This window comes from Mesoplodon mirus, assembly GCF_964341445.2.
Source record: "Mesoplodon mirus genome assembly, chromosome: 2".
Classification (NCBI taxonomy): domain Eukaryota; kingdom Metazoa; phylum Chordata; class Mammalia; order Artiodactyla; family Ziphiidae; genus Mesoplodon; species Mesoplodon mirus.
In genome coordinates this window covers 155,535,134-155,557,552 of record NC_138977.1, presented here as the reverse complement: position 1 = coordinate 155,557,552, position 22,419 = coordinate 155,535,134, and the positions used below count along the sequence as shown (strand labels likewise).

The window sequence follows — 22,419 nt, the reverse complement described above, 5'->3', positions numbered from 1 at the left end:
GGTTAAGCCTAACATCACCAAAAATATATGAGTAAGACAAAGAATTATGCTTCAGGGCCTTTACAGGAAAAATATTATAACTGATACTGCTGACAACTACATTTTGAGTGGCAAGTTGGTTAAGTAACTTGAGTATACTTGGTATACCTGGATATCCTTGAGAGAGGAAGATGAAAACACTCAAAAAGTTTTTTGTTTTTTGTTTTTTAATCAGAATGGAACTGATGCCAGCTATCACTGGTCAAGAGATAAAGGTAGTAAATAATCAGTGGCTCCATTTAAACCAAAATATGTTGCCAGGGCTTCCCTGGTGGCGCAGTGGTTGAGAGTCTGCCTGCCGATGCAGGGGACACGGGTTCGTGCCCCGGTCCGGGAAGATCCCACATGCCGCAAAGCGGCTGGGCCGGTGAGCCATGGCCGCTGAGCCTGTGCGTCCGGAGCCTGTGCTCCGCAATGGGAGAGACCACAACGGTGAGAGGCCCGCGTACCGCCAAAAAAAAAAAAAAAAATGTTGCCAGTGAGACCAAAGGCACATTCTCAGTTCCCAACCTTTCAAGTTCTGAAAGTGTTTTTTTCTTTCCTATCCGTCATGTGCAAGTTAGAAAAATAAAATACACCCTCAAATTCATATGTGGATATTATTTACATATCAAAGAGAAACCACACTTTTTGGGAAATCATGGCATGCCTTCTTTGGGCAAAAGACGTCAACAAAATCAACGATAACAGTTTGGCTGTTTTAAAATTACCACCGTAAGGTGGAGTTCAAAATGGAAAATTAATAGGTAGATTTACACCACACCCAAGACTAAGTCATTACTAAGGAGGCAGTCCACAAAGACTTTACCATTATTTCCAAGGAAGAAAATCAAGAAGTAAAATTTAATTCTTCTGTTAAAGGTTCTTGAGAACAATGAGTAGGAATTACATTTTCTAGTATCTATTTTACTCCCCAGTCAAAAGAAGTTATAACACAGAAGAACGTGGTGGCAACTTTGCAGGGTTCTATGACTTTTTTAAAAAATTGAAGTATTATAGTTGACATACAATATTATGTTAGTTTCAGATGTACAGCATAGTGATTCAACATTTAAACATATTAAGGAATGATCACCATGATAAGTCTAGTAACCATCTGTCACCATACAAAATTATTACCATATTATTCCTTATGCCGTATATTATATACTTGTGACTTATTTATTTTATAACTGGAAGTTTATACACCTCTTAATCCCCTTCACCTATTTAGCCTACCCCCACCCCCTTCTGGCAACCACCAGTTTGTTCCCTGTATCTACAAGTCTGTTTTTGTTTTGTTTGTTCTTTTGTTGTTTTTTAAATTCCACATATAAGTGAAATCATATGGTATCTATCTTTCTCTGTTTGACTTATTTCACTTAGCATAATACCCTTCAGGTCCATCCATGTTGCAGCAAATGGCAAAAGTTCATTGTTTTTTATGGCTGCATAGTATTCCATTGTATACACACACACACACACACACACATATACACACACCACATCTTCTTTATCCATTCACCTATTGATGGGCACTTAGGTTGCTTCCAAATCTTGGCAATTGTAAATAATGCTGCAATGAACATATGGGAACATATATCTTTTCTAGTTAGTGTTTTTGTTTTCTTCACGTAAATACCCAGAAGTGGAATTGCTGGATCATACGGCATAGTTCTTTAACATTTAGCAATATTTTCTTTATTGTAGTAAATTATCTTACCAACAGTATACAAAGTTTAAGGTAGCTGGAATGTAATTACAATACCCTAATATTTCTTTGGCAATTTTTTTTTTTTTTAGTGTTTTAAAAGAGTAGGAAGAACCATCCTTTTAACCACCTATTTCAGGACTCCTTAACTTGGGACTCCCTGATTCCTTGTTAGAACACCGGGCTTAAGCAAGCATGGGCTTCAGCACAGCACAATTAGTAAGTATGTACACTTCCTGGGGAGAGGCTTTTTACCGTGATCAGGTGGATATGGCATAGGGAAACTGTATTTGTTTTTTAAATCCATTTTCAGCCCTAATCCCCAGGTTGTCCTTCTCCCCCTGCAATAAGTCACAATCAAGAAAACTAAAAATGGAAAGATCTCATGATACATTTAAAATATTCAGTACTGATATAATTTAGTCTTTAAGTGCTATCTCCATTAAGATATTACCAGTACTCTCTATAAATAGTGACGAATCCCTGCAACTGTGTGCTTTCTTTTCCATACTCAATGTACTTGAATATTTTAAAATGTCTTACCATCCAGAAGACAATCGAAATGAAGACACTGCAAGTACTCCCTCTCTCTCATAAAGCCATTCAGCGGGGTTGCCCAACCTTCTGCCAAAACCTGCACCCACTGCATATCCACCTAGTAAATGAGACAGTAAAGAAAAATGCTCTATTTCATGTACTTATGAACAAAAGTATTAATGGCTTTTTGGAGTTTAATTTTGAAAGCAATGGAAACGAACTTCTCAAGAATGTTTATAGATTTTACAAATCTAATCAACAATAAGGGCACTAGGAAAGTATGTATTTTTCTTAATAAATTTGAATAACATTAGGCTTCCCAACATTTCTAGTAAGAATAGCATCTCCTAAACCAGTGGTCCTCAAACTTTAATATGTATTAAGAAACCTCTGGAAGGCTTGTTAAATGAAGACTGCTCCACCCCCCAGTTTCTGATTTAGCTGGTTTGCTGTGGCATAAGGATTTGTATTTTTAACAGGTGCCCAGAAAATGCTAACAATGATGGTCTGGAAACTACACTCTGACAACCACTGTCCTGAACTAAAACAAACTTTAGATAAAAATATTTACCAAAAAAAATCCCTCACCAATGACAGAGTACCCTTCATTTTACAAACACTATATTATTTCTTGAACTTTAAGATTTCTAGTGGATCCCATCAGAATATTAAAGAATTGATGAATTAACGCAAGCTGGATATGCTCATTTTTTAACTGTGTGTGTGTGTGTGTGTGTGCGTGTGTGTATATATATATATATATATATATATATATATGGGTATACCTGGATATGAGAATCATATGAGAAAAGATAAAGCACCTGGCCAAGAGTTGTGCATTATGATGTGACTTACCATGTATTCCCAAAGTATTAGGTTGGCATGTTCCACTGAAAAATCAAATAATGGTAAAGCATTCCCTTCCTTCAATTCACAGGAAAAAATTATATTCGTGCACCAAATTGTTTCACTTTCAAGTTCTCCTCTTACTAATTTTTCCTAAACCTTTGACAATGGCCACTATTCTTCTCTATTGGAATCTAATTCTAGATGGTATCTATTATGGACTGAATGTTTATGTCCCCCAGAAAATATGTTGAAGCCCTAACCCCCAATGTGAATGTATTTGAAGACAGGGCCCTGAAGGGGTGATAAAGAATAAATGAGGTCATAAGGGTGGGTCCCAACCCAATAGGTCTGGTGCCCTCATAAGAGAAAGAGACACCAGAGCTCCCACACACACCCTGTGAGGATAAGGTAAGAAGGCGTCTGACAGCAAGTCAGTAAGGGAGCCTCACCAGGAAACAAACCAGCCAGCACCTGCATCTTGGACTTTCTAACTTACTGAACTATGGGAAAATAAATTTCTGTTGTTTAAGCCATCCAGGGTATGGTATTTGTTATGGCAGCCTAGCATACATTATATGATGTAACCTAATTTTTTTAATTAATTACTTTGCATACTGCTGTGCAAAGAACAAACTACCATATTGAAAAAAAGATCACATTTAGAAAAAGCAGCTGTTTTTCTGGGTTTTTCTGGGTTACTGACCTGGATTCATATGCAATCATTCTCAGTTTCGTTCTCTCTCTCTCTCTCTCCCCTTCCCTCCTCCCTGTCCTGTCCGTGTGTGTGTGTGTGTGTGTGTGTGTGTGTGTGTGTGTGTGTGTGTTCGTTCATTTGATGCACAGTCTGTCAGTGACAAAATCTGTTGTTCCTTTGCAAAGTCAGCTTTGAGTGGCTCTGCTCTCCAACTCTCCCTCTCTCTGCTCCCCTGCTGCATGTCTTAGCTTCTGGTCAGAAACCCAATCACACAAATCACCTAGATAATGTACTCCTATCAGGAATTTGAGTAAGTCTTTGAAGAGTCTTCCTCCGACCTCAGAAGGGTTGGGGGTTTATTTTTCTTTCTCCTTACTTGCACATTTGGCACCTCCCTGGGTGTCCAGGATTTTAACTATATTAAAAGAAAGGCTGAGAAATTCTAGTCCTGGTCCACGTTCTTATGCCTAAATCTCTCAATTTTTAAAGTATATCTGAATGACACAATTTAAAATTCTCTAAGATTTGAAAGTGATAAATTATAGCTGCCACTGTCATATCTAGTTTAACTAAGCAGTTTTTTATTGGGAAAAACACCTAATGCTATTATTAGAGCTAAGATACACAACAGAATTATTCTTCACAATATAAGAAAGGGAAAGTCAGGGTTTTGACAAGGGATTAGGAAACATGTTTAAAGGAAAAAAATGTTCATTTGAATTATTTAATTATTAAAGGTTTTTAATCTTTTAGAACCCATTCCTTCTGATAAGCCTAAAGATCTTACATAATCTTTGTTCTTTGATATTTCATAATAAATAAATATTACGACTAAAATGAAATCAAAGCCATGGTAATTTGGAAATATGGTTTTACAAATTAAACATATTTCCCATCCCTGGGAATTGTGATATACACAACTACCACTATCACCCACACCCTCAAACACAAAAATAAAATCACAAATTCTATAGACTAACAACTATACATAAGGTTAAATCACTCAGTAGGAAAAGGAACAAAGCACTCACTTTATTAATTTTCAATGCTGGTAATGTTTCTGCATCTGTTTTTGCCAAATGAAGTTTATTTTCTGGCACATACAGTTCTTTCACTTCATAAGAGGCATCCACAGGTACAATATCCTATACATACACAAAAGTACAGTTAAATGTTTGATTCAACAATTTAGCTTTCTCCAAAGGGCATCTTAATGAAGAAAATTAACATTTCAAAATGAGACTTAAAAAACGAAGTGTAAGAGAGGGATTTAATGCTGTACCTCCCAATCAATTTTCCTAGTGACAGCTGGTCTACTTGCAAGCAGGTAACATCCCACATGCAAGACTTCATTAATTGTAATCTCCCACTATCTAGCGAGACAGAAATTCCTGGAATGTGCCATATAAGTCAAGATCATGCAACTGCAAAGAAGAGGTGACCTCAAGTAAGGGGTAATGATAAAAACAATTTGGAAACAAAGAAATAAACAAAAAAAGCACTCTAAACATAATCATTATTTTCTGTAACATATTATAAAACCATTTCATTCCAGCTTCCACATGCATCTTTGTCACCACTGTCACGAAAGCCACCTTCTTAGTCATGTAACACACTATTCCAGAGCACGTCAGCTCTACTCCCACCACTGCAGTTTGAGAAACAGCACTCTCTGATGTCTTAACGAAATGTAGTCCGGAAATTTTAACCAAACTTCCTAGTATTCATTTATATCACACTGCACAGCATGCAGGATCTTAGTTCCCTGACCAGGAATCAAAGCGGCGCCCCCTGCAGTGGAAGAGCAGAGTATTTTTTTTTTTAACATCTTTATTGGAGTATAATTGCTTTACAACGGTGTGTTAGTTTCTGCTTTATAACAAAGTGAATCAGCTATACATATGAAGGGCAGAGTCTTAACCACTGGACCACCAGGGAAATCCTACTAAATGTGTTTAATTACTTTAAAATTTTCCAGTCAAATCAATCAAGTAATCTCTATAAGCATACAAAACTGGCACTGATTAAGGGTTTTCCATATGTATCCAAGCAATAATTTCTTACGCAAAATAAATTAACTCTCAAGAGAATGAGAAGACAAGCCACAGACTGAGACAAAATATCTGGAAAAGGCATATCTGAAAAAGGACTGTTACCCAAAATATACAAAGAACTCTTAAAACTCAACAGTAAGAAAAGAACCCTATTAGAAAATGGGCCAGAGACCTGAACAGACAACTCACAAAAAGGATATACAGATGACAAATAAGTATATGAAACGATACTCTACATCATATATCATCAAGGAAATGCAATTTAAAACAACGAGATACCACTATTAGAATATACTTATTAGAATGACCAAAATCCAAAACACTGACCACATCAAATGCTGACAAGGATGCAGAGCAACAGGAACTCTCATTCACTGGTGGTGTGAATGCAAAATGGTACAGCTGCTTTAGAAGACAATCTGGTGATTTCTTACAAAGCTAAACATACTCTCACCAAATAATCCAGCCATCATGCTCCTTGGTATTTACCCAAATGAGGTGAAAACTTACATCCACCTGCACACAGATGTTTACAGCAGCCTTACTCATAATTGCCAAAACTTGAAAACAACCAAGAAGTCCTTTAGTAGATGAATGGATAAACTGTGGTACATCCAGACAATGGAATATTAATTATTCAGCACTAAGAAGAAATGAGCTATCAAGCCATGAAAAGACATGGAGAAAACTTAAATGCAGACTACTAAGTAAAAGAAGCCCATCTGAAAAGGCTACATATTGTATGATTTCAACTATGTGACATTCTGAAAAGGCAAAACTATGGAGACAGTAAAAACATTGGTGGTTGCCCAGGGTTACAGGGGAGGGGAGAAGGGATGAATAGGAAGAACACAGGGGATTTTCTAGGGCAGTGCAACTATCCTCTATGATACTACAATGGTGTATAAATGTCATTACACATTTGTCAAAACCCATAGAAGGTTCAACGCTAATGTAAACTATGAACTATGGATGATAACAATGTGTCAATGTAGGTTCATCCATTATAACAAAGGTACCACTCTGGTGAGGGATACTGGTAGCAGGATAAGCTGTGTGTAGCAGGGAGTGGAGCCATGGGAGTTCATTCTCTATACTTTCCACTCAAGTTTTGCTGTGAACCTGAAACTGCTCTAAAAAATAAAACCCATTTTAAAAAATGCATAACAACAGAAAAAGTAATTCAAAATGAATATTAATGGTAGAACCAGGTGTTTAAGGACAATACCTACTACTTTTAGAAAGAAAAAGTTTGGGAAGAAACTTCAACTTACATTTGGACTTTGATTAATATCTTCAGTAGTGGAAAAAAGCAGAGTCAGATATGTGTCTCAAAGCTGGACGATCTCATGAAAGCCTGAGTGCTACCACTCAAGCAGTCCGTATGGGTTCTGAGAATCTAGAAAGAATTATTCTACTACATTTTTCTGATGTTCTGTTCCCTCAAAGATAGAGCAGCACTGGCTAAATCATGTACCAGAATCAAGCTCCTCCTACCAGTAAATTCAAGGCCTCTGATCTTTCTCATGAAAAACCCAAGAATGAATAAGAAGAGTAAAGATGAAGGAAAAAAGAAAGAAATAATAAAATTAAAAGACATAAATAATGAAGCACTGCTTACTACCATACCATGTTCAGCTAGGTCTCTGGAGGCCCTTTGTCCTTTGAGCATCCCACTACTCACGGGAAAGTACAAAGTGTGTGTTAAGCACAAACTCTGCACAGCACAGGGCACTTCATAAACCTTCCAGACCGCCTTCTGCAATTAAGCCTGCAGTAGGTACCCACAGCAGAAGGCTATTTATTGTATTTACTAATGGTAAACACTACATGAGTGCATCAAAGAATAATGATGAAGGAAGAGAGACAGCTTCCACTGGCTGCCTCAATTTTCTCTTTGTAGGTGTAAATACTGTACAACCTTGTAAAGACTCTTTTTTAAATCTACAAAGAGAAATAGCTTAAGGTAGTCCATTCTGTACCTCCTAACTCCAGGAATTATTTTTAATACATTTATTTTAAATTATAAAACAGCAATAAAGAGAATGTGGAAAGGAGAAAAACCCATCACCCTATACATGGCTATTATTATCATTTCTGTATATTCCCCTCCAAGCGTTTTTCACTCGTGGGCATTACAGGGCAACTGGTAGCTTCAGCATTTTACAAAGGCTATTACTCCATCAACCAGAAAACAAAAATTCAGAATCAACTTTTCCCAGAACAGTATGATGTGCATTAAGTGAACTGCACACACTCCCTATATGTTCAATTAGCTTCTTGGACATGTAAAGCTCTGAAAGGTACCTTGAGGAACACACATTTTTGTAAAATAAAGAATTTAAGTCTTCCACACTAGGAACAAATGCTAAATTAAATTACACAAAAAGTCAGGCATTCATTAGGGCTTTTGTGAGAAAGAGTATGGTAAAGTTTCACAAGTGTAAAATTTCACACTTGAAATTAAATATCTGCATTAATCACAAAACATTAGAGACACAACATTTTCAAAACCAAAAAGAGCTACAAGAAAGCAACACAGGTCTATAGGTCAGTTATTTCTGATTTTTGTACTTAAGACCTGAGTTCAGATTCTAACAGTGCAACCTTGAGCAGGTTATCTAACATTTCTCACCTTCTCTCTGTCTCAGCTGTTTAACAACACTGCCACCAAAAAGTTTGTGTGTGTGTGTGTGTGTGTGTGTGTGTGTAGTTACAGGGCTGCTGTGACAAATGACTTAAAGTATGTAAACTGCGGGGCTCACATTTACTGGATGCTAACAACAATACCAGCAATGTTCTAAGGGTTTCACGTGAAATAATTCATTTAATTTTCATGCAATCCTACCTATGAAAGTAGAAGAAACTATTGCTATCCTCCTTTTACAGATGAGGAAATTAAGGCTCAGGAGAGGTTAATAACTTGCCCCAAATCCCTGTTGTACCGTGTTCCAATGTGCTTACCACACAAATAAATACTCAATAAATAGTTATAGTGTGCTTGCTACATGCCAGGAACTGTTCTAAGCACTCTACATTTATTAATAGAATCCTCAGTACAATTCTGAGACAGGTACTATTTTTATTTCCCATTTCACAGATGAGAGAATTGAAGCCAGAGAAATCAGGTTATTTTTTCCAAGGTCGTACAGTTAATTGATAAGTGTTGGAACTGGGATTCCAACTCAGGTCCCAACACTATGCTCCTCCAAATAAAAAAACAAATTTTTAAAAATAAAAATTAAAAGAAAAACCTTTACTGTTTTTCCCATAAAACTAAGTTATAAAACATTTTGCCACATAAATTGTTCTTAGTTTACTTTCATGATTTTATTAAACATTTACAATTCCCAGTGTTTCTGGTCAGTGTGTGATCTTTCTGTGTTAATAAAGTCCTAGACAAAAAGTAAAGATATTCAACATTTCAGTTACATCTAAACATTTCTATTAATAACAAGTGAACGATTTTCAACCAACTTTCTCAAACTCCATCACTGTGAATAAATTGAAAACCTCCACTTCCACCACTTGAGACCCCTTAGAACTTTGAAAACCAGAATCACAGTCTGGGAATAAATGACACAGGAACTCCAGGGAAGAGAAGAATTTCACAGATACAAACAACTCTACATAAAGCTTTCTTTGCCATCTCTGAAGCCTATATTATTTTGTAAGGATGAGATGCCTTTTTTGTGATGGTGTTGACTACTCTCCCCCACACCCTATATACCACTAATAGCTGTCAACAATCTTGGAGGGTCAGAGGAGCGCATCCAACAGACTAAATCTTTTCATCTCTGTTGGACGCAACAGGGCATTTTTAGCTGGTTTCCTAAGCCATCATCACTAGAGTCAGCTCACAAATACTAATGAATAGCAGCAGTGCACACTGCCCACTGTAATGCTCCCAGCACAAGGCTGGGTGTGTCTCCGCCTTGCCTCCACCCTGGAATCTCCCCTTCTGTAGAACGCCACGACACTGGAGTGTACACTCAGGTATGTGAATCTGCTCCCTCTGAAGAGACTCTGTTCAAAGTAAGAACTGAGAACCAACAAATGTTTCCTTCTATACATCATGTCTATTTCCTTCCAACCACACCCTAAGTTAAAAAACAAATGTACAGTTTGTGAGCAAATCCAGGAGAACTAGTTTGAACATGAAAGAGTGGTATCTATATTATAAAACCAACCAAATTATTTTTTTAATGTTCTGTACACTAATAATGCCTTAGCTTTAGTAATGCATGTTAGTAATGTGCTGCTTTGTATGCATGAACATAGAGGCTATAATCACTTTTTTTTTTTTAATTTTTATTGGCCATGCCACATGGCTTGCAGGATCTTTGTTCCCCAACCAGGGTTCAAACCCGTGCCCCCCTGCAGTGGAAGTGTGGAGTCCAAACAACTGGACCGCCAGGGAATTCCCCTATAATCACTTTCTTTTCAAAAAGGAGGGAAGTCGTTTGAGAAAATAATTTTAAATAACATAAAATTTTATTGTTTAATGTTTATTATTAAAATTATTTAAGTATAAAATTGTTTTCATTACAAGCATGTCACAAAATTCTTCCCTTTTCAAAATTCACACCCTGCAATTATTTTAAACTGAATTTTAACCTCACAACTTAGATATAAAATTCTTCTGATATCTAACCAATGGCAAAATAAAGGTTCAAGAGGTTGCTACTGTTTTTCTCTTCTAAAAAGGTACATAAAGTGAGCACTTTTGGAATTAACACAAACATAGCAGGAGCCAACAGGAACATGGAACACATACTCAGAGGAAGCAAGTTCTCTGTGGATTGGACATGTAGAGAGAAGAGAACTATCAGGAAGACAAAAAGGTTTTAAAATGCAGACACAGCCAGTTCCTAGCACATTCTACTGACAAATAGTTTTCGTTTCCAAAACCACTACTGAACATCTAAAAGAGTCAAAACCACCTCAAAGTGAGACAAGAGATCTGAACATCAGAACATGAAGTCCCTGCCACATGAGCTACCCATTTTAGTTGGGATTCACTTGGATTCCCAGAGACACCGTCAGCTGTTAGAAAATAATGTGTTCTTCTGAAACCTGTACAAATAAAACCTTTTATTTAAGGAAATTTCCTTTAAAACAAAAATAGATCACAAGCCAGGTCAGGAACAAGTGTTCATGTACCTAACCCCTTACTTCCAGTTTTAAGAGCTCCATAGTCACCAAGTATTTAAGGGTAGAGAGGAAACAGGGGTGCTCCTAGGAATTCTCCTGAGTAGGGGGTCAGTAAACAAATTCACATGCTACCATTAATGAGGAAGGTCTAGAAATATTTTAAAATTTAATTTTAAAATGTAACATGGATACTCAAAACTTTTTCTTCTTTTTTTTTTGCTTGACTGACTAAATACAATCTAAGACCTAACATATGTTGTATCCATATCTTTGTTCAAAGAGAAAATTGTTTGTTTTTTCCTGGAAACTGGCCAGCAAAACAAACAACATTCACTACCTGAAAATAGTAGTTCTTGCCTTCTCTTTTTAATCTTCCTGAAGAACTGTGAACAAGTTAATAAACACAGTGACTTCACACTTTAAATTTTTCCTTTAAGTATTTTCTGAACTTTTTCTTGAGCCAAATCTCAACAGATTTGAACACTAGAGCTCAATGATATTTTTATGAAACTATTAAATTTCTATTATCTAAGCTACATGCATCCAAAGCATGAACACTAACGACATACTGGCATCACTTTAAAACTGAGCTGCAAAGTCTGGTTTTACATGCAGTATAAAACCCATTTAGAGCACTAAACCACCATTTCATAAGAAGACAAACCTTTACATAATTTATAGCACTACTAAATCTAGAGCTCCTAGTAGATTTAAAAACAGTATTTAAAATATCACTTTAGATTAAAACCATCAGCAAGAAGCCTACTTCTTTATGTCATAACCCACCAAGTTAAAATGCAATACCAGCAGGCCATCTAGTGACCATTCAAGGGTTAGGAAAAAACTTAAATAAAAAACCCTCAGTATTTTCCAGTGTCTTCTATCTTCTTGGATAAAAATGTGCCAACTGAAGCATACTGAGAAAATAAAGATGCCCTGACAAAAATACTGAGAAATTAAGTATTTATTTAAATGATCACACTGCCTATACCAATTATACTACATAAGCCAGATCAAAAGAGAAATAAGACAATCCAGAGATGACAGAACCAAAATACCCATCATCCTAATACCCACTGTAGACCACACTAAAAATATTTTTTCCTGGACAGTGAAAATCAATTCCATATCTTAATAATGATAAAATTTCATATTCTAAGGCAAATCAAGGAAAATTTAAACATGAAAAATTTTCACTGCCCTTTGACCTCTCTCCCCTCTACTGTGCATTGTGTATCTGCATTATGCATTGGCCTAACCTTCCCCAGTGGCAGAAATTCATGTTCAATCATAAAGAGCAATGTTCTCCTAGCACCAACAAGACAACTCCTTAAAAGATAACATTCCTTCTTGGGGACTTCCCTGGTTGGCACAGTGGTTAAGAATCCACCTGCCAATGCAGGGGACACGGGTTCGAGCCCCGGTCTGGGAAGATCCCACATGCCACGGAGCAACTAAGCCCGTGTGCCACAACTACTGAGCCTGCGCTCTAGAGCCCACGAGCCACAACTACTGAAGCCCGTGCACCTATAGCCTGTGCTCCGCAACAAGAGAAGCCACCACAATGAGAAGCCCGCGCACCACAACAAAGACTAGCCACCGCTCGACGCAACTAGAGAGAGCCCACGCACAGCAACGAAGGCCCAACGCAGCCAAAAATAAATATATTAATTAATTAATTTTAAAAAAAAGATAACATTCCTTCATGATCTTGTAAGGGGCCACAATGACCCCCACTTTGTACTCACAGATCTGGACTGTGCAAACTATCTAGGTCATTTAATGTACAGCCCTCTGTCTCAAAAACCTATATAACTGTGCTTTGACCTTTAAGGGCAGAACAGTACTCAGAGCTTGCTGAGGGCCTGTTCCTGGGTTAATAAAATCCTCTATTTGACTCGAATAAAGTTTTCCATTTCTTTCTTAGATGGATTAATTTTTTGTCGACAGTAAAGAATGTTAAAGAAACAATACCTGGTAGAATTCATTTCAGAAGAGTCTCTCCAAAGTAATACAGAGCATCAGATAGAAAAAATTCCACTTATCACCAGAGGAGGCAGCACTTGTCAAACACCTGAACCATCCTGGGACAAACAACTTCACCTCCCTGAATCTGTTTCCTCATCAGTAAAATGAGGAAAATTATAACTACTTCTCAAAGTTTTAACAAAAATTAAATGCAATAATGCTGGGCTTCCCTGGTGGTGCAGTGGTTGAGAGTCCGCCTGCCGATGCAGGGGACACGGGTTCGTGCCCCGGTCCAGGAGGATCCCACATGCTGCGGAGCGGCTGGGCCTGTGGGCCGTGGCCGCTGGGCCTGCACGTCCGGAGCCTGTGCTCTGCAACGGGAGAGGCCACAGCAGTGAGAGGCCCGCGTACCGCAAAAAAAAAAAAAAAAAAAAAAAATAATGCTACTGAAGGGACTACCAAAGGCTTTGCACATGCTAAGAGTTCTGCTCTTCCATCTCTACCTGTGCCATTCCCTGCCAGCACTCACAATTATATTCTTAGACATAATGCTAGTCAACGCAGAACCTCTAATCTTCACATCCCCACTCAAAGCACACACTAGAAAGCTATGGAGATTTGGTTACTATTCCCTGAAAACACCACTGCACTCGACATCTTCATCCCCTCCACCCACAATCTATATTTGTGATATTAGCTCTACCATGTGAGCTCACACAACCCACCCTTGGAAAACCTAACAAATATCTTTGTGGAAGTTCCCTGGTGGTGCAGTGGTTAGGACTCCAAGTTCCCAATGCAGGGGGCCCGGGTTCAATCCTTGCTCAGGGAACTAGATGCCCCATGCATGCCACAACCAAGAGTTTGCATGCTGCAACTAAGGAGCCTACGAGCCGTAACTAAAGGAGCCTGCCTGCCACAACTAAGACCCGGCACAACCAAAAAAATAAACAAATAAATAAATAAAATATTTTTTAAAATGTCTTTGTGATGACAATGAAGTTGAATTGCACTGGCTACCCCTGGACCACCAGAGAGAAGGAGCTTGTTAGGAAAAGCACGTTATACTAAGTCACCTAGCGATAAGGGTGCAGCAGGCAAAGAAACTCCTTGTATCACCAACTAACCATAAACTCTGAGCTGAACATCAAGTGTGCACTGGTTTCCCCATGTATCCTAATGTTCATCTGAGATTCAACTTTGTGAGAAAATCAAAGGAGAATAAACACCAGAACAGAAGTAGTTGGGTATGTGTGCATATTTCTTCCTTCAATTGTACTTTTAAATTCTATATCATGTTATAAAAGAAAAAAAAGAATTTATATAGTCATTCTAGTTTATAAATAATGGTAGTAAGGACCAAAACTTTAGGTCCGTGAGGCAGGAATCTGTACTGTCTAATTCATTGCCACATCCACAGTGGTTTACAACAGTGCCTAGCATGTATGGCACTAGGTATTTGTTAAATTAACTCACAGGATCAACCAGTACAAACAGAAATACTTACTTTCAATGGGAAGTGAAGTCATTTACTTAGGAAAGCATATAACTGAAATCTTTTCCCCAAAAGAGGGTGGTTCCCAAAAAAGCAATTGCATTAAGGAGGCATTTACATTTATTCTTTTGTCACCAACCAGCTTTAGAATAAAAATGAGTAATTTTCAAAAGAAAATTTCCCTGTCTTAAACTAATATAACCAGAATACCTTTCTGGCCGTAAATTTAATTATATTGTACTTGAGTTGTAATAAGAACACTCTTCAAAGTAAAAGCCAGAGGCATATGAAAATAAATTCTAGGAATCCATGTACCTGGAATCCTAGGTATGGAGTCCAATAAGTTCATGAACAAGTTAGTTAATATCTCTGAAATACTTCATAGGTTTACTCTGTGAATAAAATTAGACAACATACACAAAGTACTCAGTGCAAAGACCAAGTAGGAAACCACCAAAGTAATTCAAGTGAGAGGTGGTTAGAAGCTAAAGTAGGACAAAAGACCACTTCCCCTGAGATTCTAACAATCAAAGCAAATATTTTAAAAGACACAAAGTCCCACATACATGTCCCTTACAAGAAGTATTAACTAGATGTTAGTTTATCTATCCCTCTTTTTCAAAACCTTGAATGAAACTGTCCAATTATCAGATTGTCTAGCAAGAATAATATAGACTAATATCTGTATAAAAGGAAGAATAATAGGTATAATCATTAATTAGGAACAAACAAATTGGGAGCAAGGCATTAAGGCCACAGAGACTAAGGAAAGCAATGGCATCAAAAAAAGAAAAAAGTAAACACTGTGGTGAAAGGCATAAGGACAATAATTTTTTAAAAAGCAGCTTGGAACCAAACTATGGAGAAGCTTGAACACAAATTACCTTAATTCTATAAACAATGGGGAAAAAATCAATATATATTTTAGAGTAAAAAAACAGAAAGGATTAGACTACACTTTAGAAATGTGATTCTGCCAACAATATAAAATGGAATAAAAGGCAGACAGGACTGGAGGTGGGGTGACCAATTGTACAGTGGCAGTCAACACTAAATTTTTTACCGTTACGGGGAAAAAAAGGCAAAGTCCTGTGCATAACAGATACCACATGAGCCTGCATTTTCATCTTACAGAATCATGGTTAAAAATAATTTAAGTCTAAATACAGTGAGGGATCTTGGATTGAATCTGAGAATAGGAAAGGATAATAGTGGAAAAGCTTGTGAAATCCAAATAAGTTTGTGCTTTAGTACAAAGTATCAAGCTTAATTTCTCAGTTTTGAGAAATGGTCTATGATCATGTAAGTTATTAACCTAAGAGGAAGCTGGGTGAAGGATATACAAGAACGCTCTGTAATATTTTTAGATTTACAGAAGAACTGCCAAATTTTCTCAAGATAAATTTCTCTTGAAAAACAACAAATCATCTTCCCACTACAAAAAAAAAAAAAAAGAAGAAAGAAAAAAGCCTCTATGTAGGTAAAAGTGTCAAACTCAAAGGACGCAACTCTGAGTAGGGCCCCAAAGAAGCATTTAGGAATTGAAGGAAAGAAAGAATGGAGGGAGGGTAGCCGTCACACTCTAAGTTTAATAATCTCTTAAGTGTCTGAACTATCTGGAACTATCTATAGCCCATAAAATGGCTTCTGAGATTCATGAGCCCCCTAAAATTTTATGAGAATATCTATGTGTATTTTTCTGAAGTTTTATAAAACACTTAAGAATCAGTAATTAGATATAAAAAACAGACAATCCAAACTAACAGAAAATAGAACTATTGGGAATTCCCTAATGGTCCAGTGGTTGGGACTCTGCACTTTCACTGCCATGGGCCAGGGTTCGATCCCTGGTCAGGGAACTAAGATCCTGCAAGCCGCATGGCATGGCCAAAAATAGAAAAAGAAAAAAGAAAACAGAATTAAGTATAACTTTCTAACATTGATACGACAAATCTCAAGTTTAAAAAAAAGATAGGTTCAATATATAAGAAATGCAAACAAAACTACAATCTAAATATAAAGGAAAAATACTGAAAACACAGTTTCAATGAAAATGGCATAGAATTAATATTTATTGATTTCATACAAATTTATAACTATAAACAACCTCAAAAGGGTAAAAGTAGAGTAAGGATAGACAATTCACTGAAAATAAAACAGATTACACAATAGACCACCACCTAACAAACAGAAAGGCCAGCTAATCTATAAAATCAAACTTTCTTGAGCCCATCACAGAGCTGAGGTCCTAAAGCAGTAACATGAGCTGCTTCCAAAGAGTGACAAGTCCCACCAAGAAAAGTCAAGACATATGAATTATCTCCCTTTAGTAAAGCCTGGGAGGAAGAGATGGCTGCAAGAAAAGCAGGAAGAAGAAAACAGCTTTAAAGTTTTGAAAATTCTTCAAGGCTGAGTGTGGACTAGTGTGACAGGTGAGTATCACTGGGAACCCAGACGTGAGGAGCTCTGCGCTCACTCACAAGCAGGCCTACAGGAGGTATGCAGAAGGAACGTGAAGAGCAGGTCTGGAGACCAGAGCCCGCTCCCTCGGTGGCGCACAAGCACAAAGCTCTGCCCACTCCCTGCAGCACTGTCTCATCCAAGACAAAAGCCTTAGGCTGATGGGGGAGGGCAGTAAACCACTCCCCACCCAACCCCTAGCCTCCCAGGGTCTGCTGTTTTGGGGGAGGGGTAGAAGCAAGTATGGCCTGCCAAAAGGAGGTGGAAGAAACTCTCTTGGCCCAGGATCCTGAACCGATACAAACCAGGGATCTGCACGTGAGGAGCAGAAAACTCACCCTCCAAGACCTCCCAGGTTCAAAGAGAGGCTGGCTACCGTGCAGGGAGGGGAAGCAACACTGAGAAAGACCCACTCCAAGATCCAGAAGCATAGGTCCTGCTTAAGACTGAATCTGGACCAGCAGAACTGAAAACCACCACTGCTCCCCCATCATGACCTTGGCACTAAGTAATAAGCAACAGTAGTTTACTGCTGTGAGAGAGGAGCAAGAGCCTGGAAGGAGACCCCTTCTGTGGTACAGGCATACAGGAAATGCTAAAAGCTGAGGATGGAGCAGAAACACTGGGGAAAACCCTCCAGCAGGCCAGATCCCACACTAAGCACAAGGAAAACAGCTCACCACTGGAGAAATGTGAAGCGGGTGTCACATGAAGAATAACTGTAGAATATGAAACCCTAACCCAGCTGAACTACTTATTAAACTAACTCAACTCACTACACTAACAGTGTGACAGAAGAAGCATAAATGCCCAAAGCATAAATACCACTTACCTCAATCTCTACTGTTCTTCCAGACACAACACCCAGCATTCAATAAAAAATTAGGACACATGAAAAAGAGGAAGAAAAAACACCCACTGTTAAGAAATACAGCAAGATCCAGAAACGACCCAGAGGTTAGAACCATCAGGCAGGACTTTAAAATAATTAAAATTACTATGTTAAAAGATCTAGTGCAAAAGTGGACAGCATGCCTAAAAAGATAAAGGATTTCAACAGAGAGATGTACACTATACTAAAAACAAAAAAGCTAAATGATGATAGAATTTTTTAATTATCAGAGTTTAAAAATTCTTCCTATGGGAAAATCAATATATTGGATACAGCTAAGGAATCAGTAACCTTGAAAATAAGTGAATAGAAATTAATAAAGCTGAAAAGTTAAGACAAAAAAGTGTGAAAGAACAGAGCATCTTTAGGCTGCGGGAAAATATTATATTGTCTAACATATGTGTAACTGGAGTCCCAGAAGGAGGAGAGAGAATAGGACAAAAGAAATATTTGAAGACATAATGGTCAAGAGTTTTCAAAAACCAATAAAAGAATAAACTACCAACCCAAGAAAGTAAAAGAACTCTGAACTGAAAGAAATAGACCTAAATATACTGAAAGACTTATAAATTTCATACTAAAACTGCTGAAAACCAAAAAGATTAAGAGCAAATGTTGAATTTAGGCAGAAAAAAAAAGAAACATTATAAAGAGGGGAAAAAAGAAAAGAATCACATCAGACTTTCATCAGAAACAATGCAAACAAGAGGACCATGGAACAACATCTTTAAAGTACTAAAAGAAAAACACCTGTCAACCCAGAACTCTATGCCCAACAAACACATGAAAAGATGTTCATCATCACTAATTATTAGAAAAATACAAATCAAAACTACAATGAGGTACCATCTCACACCAGTTGGAATGCCCTTTATTAAAAAGTCTACAAATAGGGCTTCCCTGGTGGCGTAGTGGTTGGGAGTCCGCCTGCCGATGCAGGGGACACGGGTTCGTGCCCCAGTCTGGGAGGATCCCACAAGCCGCGGAGCGGCTTGGCCCATGAGCCATGGCCGTCGAGCCTGCGTGTCCGGAGCCTGTGCTCCGCAACAGGAGAGGCCACAACAGTGAGAGGCCCACATATCGCAAAAAAAAAAAAAAAAAGTCTACAAATAATAAACGCTGGAAAGGGTGTGGAGGAAAAGGAACCCTCTTATGCTGTCTGTGGGAATGTAAACTGGTGCAACCATTATGGAAAACAGTATAGAGGTTCCTCCAAAAACTAAAAATAGAGTTGCCATACGATCCAGCAATCCCACTCCTGGGCATACACCCAGACAAAATTATGATTCAAAAAGATATATGCAGGGCTTCCCTGGTGGCGCAGTGGTTGAGAGTCTGCCTGCCGATGCAGGGGACACGGGTTTGTGCCCCGGTCTGGGAAGACCCCACATGCCGCGGAGTGGCTGGGTCCGTAAGCCATGGCTGCTGAGCCTGCGCGTCCGGAGCCTGTGCTCCGCAACGGGAGAGGCCACGACAGTGAGAGGCCCGCATACCGCAAAAAAAAAAAAAAAAAAAAAAAAAAAAAGATATATGCAGCACCACTATCTGCAATAGCCAAGACATGGAAACAACCTAAATGTCCATCAACAGATGAATGGATAAACAAGATATGGTATATACATACAATGGAATATTACTCAGCCATAAAAAGGAATGAAATAATGCCATTTGCAGCAACGTGGATGGACCTAGAGATTATCATCATACTAAGCAAAGTTAAGTCCGAAAGAGAAAGACAAATACCACCTTACATCACTTATATGTGGAATCTAAAATACAACACAAATGAACATATCTACAAAACAAAAACAGATTTACAGATATAGAGAACAGACTTGTGATTGCCAAGGGGGAGGGGGTGTGGGGGAGGGAAGGACTGGGAGTTTGGGATTAGCAAATGCAAACTATTATATATAGGATGGATTAATAACAAGGTCCTATTGTATAGTACAGGGAACTATATTCAATATCCTGTGATAAACCATGATGGAAAAGAATATGAAAAAGAACATATATATGTATAACTGAGTCACTTTGCTGTACAGCAGAAATTAAACACAACATTGTAAATCAACTATACTTCAATAAAATTTTTAAAAATGTATACTATGCCCTCCCCAAAAAAATCTTTTAAAAATGAACAAACAGATGAGAAAGATCTGATATAAGCCTTTCCAAACTCAGTCTTCTGTGCCTCCCAGTATGCTATGTATACACTGAAACTACGGTTTCTAGGACACTTTCTAGGAGTTACATACTCTAATTTCTATCACCTAAAACGTTAAATTCCTCAAGGACAGAAACACAGCTGGTTAAGCTCTGTAGTGCCAGTGCCCTAGAATGTGACTAACTACAGTAGCAGGCTTTTAACAGATATCGGATTGATGATGGATAATGAAAGAATGAATAATGAAGAGATGAGAGGGAAGCCAGAAGCAGAGCAATAGGACTAGCTCAAGAGCTCAGAAGTTGGCTAATAGGAAACCTATCAACCAACGGAAAAATGAAGAAGAGCAGAAAGATGAAGTACAAAACCTTCTGGGATTAGGTCTCATTGACCTGCAGAGAGTACATCAATATATATCAAGAAAAACATCAGAGCAGGGCAGTTAGCAATTCATTTTATTTTTATTTATTCAGCTAAAATGCTTATGTAAGGGAAATAAATTAGGAAAGCAAGTCCCAGACTAATCATCTGGTAAATATTTTATAATATGGAAAAATACAAAGGCTAAATATTCATAGTATATTCAGATATAGGTAATTTTTATTTAAAAGTTTTATGCCTAGTATATCCAGTAAGAAATACTAGATGAAAGAGTTTTATGGTAATAGGATTTTAAAAGTCAAGAGTGGATTCAGAAATCACAAGCCACAGTTAGGACAGAATGAGGAGCAATGATGCAACGCCAACTGTCTACCACCATATCAGGAGTTGCTGTGCAGCACTGAACAGCAAAGGTAGGGACCCCACCACTCGGGAGAAAGGAACTACTGACTCCCACATGAAGGCCAGATCCTCTTCAGCTAAATGAACTGTGAGCCTCCACTGGAAAAAGGGAAGTATGGAGAAAGGAGCAGAGAAGGGAAGAAAAATAACTTCTAAAAACTGAGATTAAACTAAACTCAGAGAATCATGCACCTAGTGGGCCCAAGTTCTGGATAACATCAAACCTCTTTACGTTTCCATATGTTCAGGAACGAGACAAAGGTTGTTATGTCCTGGAACCTTCACCCCCCTAAAAGTCAACCATAAGATGTCATCAAGTTATCACAGGGGAAATCTGGACTCTCTCAATGTTTAGGAAAAGTTAAATATATTATGTAACTCAACTTAAAAATATACTGATGCCAAGCTGTAGAGCTGAATAACCAAGGCTGAATTTCCTCTATAAGGTATTTGTGTGTTAAAATTACAGGTAAAATAAAAGATTGTTTGTCTCTCAAGCCTCCTGTGGTTTAGACTGACTGGAATATTTCACATGTGGTACATATACGGTGCACCCCACAGCACCTAACACAGTGACACACATGCACAGAAAGCCATCAGTGCTATAAAGAATTTAAAATGCACATATTCAGCAATTAATGTATTCAACAACACATTAAAAGGATCATACACCTTGATCAAGTGGGATTAATCCCAGGGGTGCAAAGGGTGGTTCAATATCCACAAATCAACCGATGTGATACGCCACATTACCAATATGAACAATAAAAATTGTATGATCATATGGATAGAGGCAGAAAAAACCTCTGACAAAGTTCAACATCTATTTATGATAAAAACTCTCAACAAAGTGGGTATAGAGAGAACACACCTCAATATGATAAAGGCCATATATGATAAGCCCACAGCTAACAGCATACTCAATGGTTAAAGCATTTCCTCTAAGATCAGGAACAAGACAAAGTTGTCTACTCTCACCATTTTTATTCAACATAGTATTGGAAGTCTCAGTCACAGCAATCAGACAAGAAAAATAAATAAAAGGCAACCAAACTGGAAAGGAAGAAGTAACACTGTCACTGCAGCTAACATAATACTTTACACAAAAAATCCTCAAGACACTACCAAAAACTACTATAGCTAATCAACGAATCTGGTAAAGTTGCAGGACACAAAATTAATATATAGAAATCTGTTGCATTTCTATACGCTAACAATGAACTATCAGAAAGAGAAATTAAGAAGATAATTCCATTTACGATCGCATCAAAAAGAATAAAATAGGAATAAATCTAACTAAGGAAGTAAAAGACTTCTTCTCAGAAAACTATAAGACACTGATGAAAGAAACTGAAGATGACACCAACATGCAAAGATATACCTTGGTCATGGACTAGAAGAATTAATATTGTTAAAATGACCACACTACCCAAGGCAATCTACAAATTCACTTCAATTCCTAACAAAATACTAATGGCATTTTTTACAGAACTGGAAAAAATAATTGTAAAATTTGTATGGAAACACAAAAGACCCCAAACAGCTAAAACAATCTTGAGAAAGAAGAACAAAGCTGGAGGTATCATGCTCCCTGATTTCAAACTACAGTATAAAGCTACTGTCATCAAAACAGTATG

General features: G+C 37.7%; 1 protein-coding gene across 5 annotated transcripts in view; it reads right to left on the bottom strand.

The window, feature by feature from the left end:
• Positions 1 to 22,419, bottom strand: part of PAPSS1 (3'-phosphoadenosine 5'-phosphosulfate synthase 1) — a 108,686-nt gene that overhangs the window by 49,773 nt on the left and 36,494 nt on the right. For all 5 annotated transcript variants that reach the window (XM_082642414.1, XM_082642413.1, XM_082642411.1 and 2 more), the window contains 2 exons: positions 4,841 to 4,954; positions 2,273 to 2,384 (listed from right to left, as the gene is read on the bottom strand). In XM_082642414.1, the coding sequence (XP_082498540.1) occupies positions 2,273 to 2,384; positions 4,841 to 4,954 (226 nt within the window). The remainder of the gene's footprint in view (positions 1 to 2,272; positions 2,385 to 4,840; positions 4,955 to 22,419) is intronic.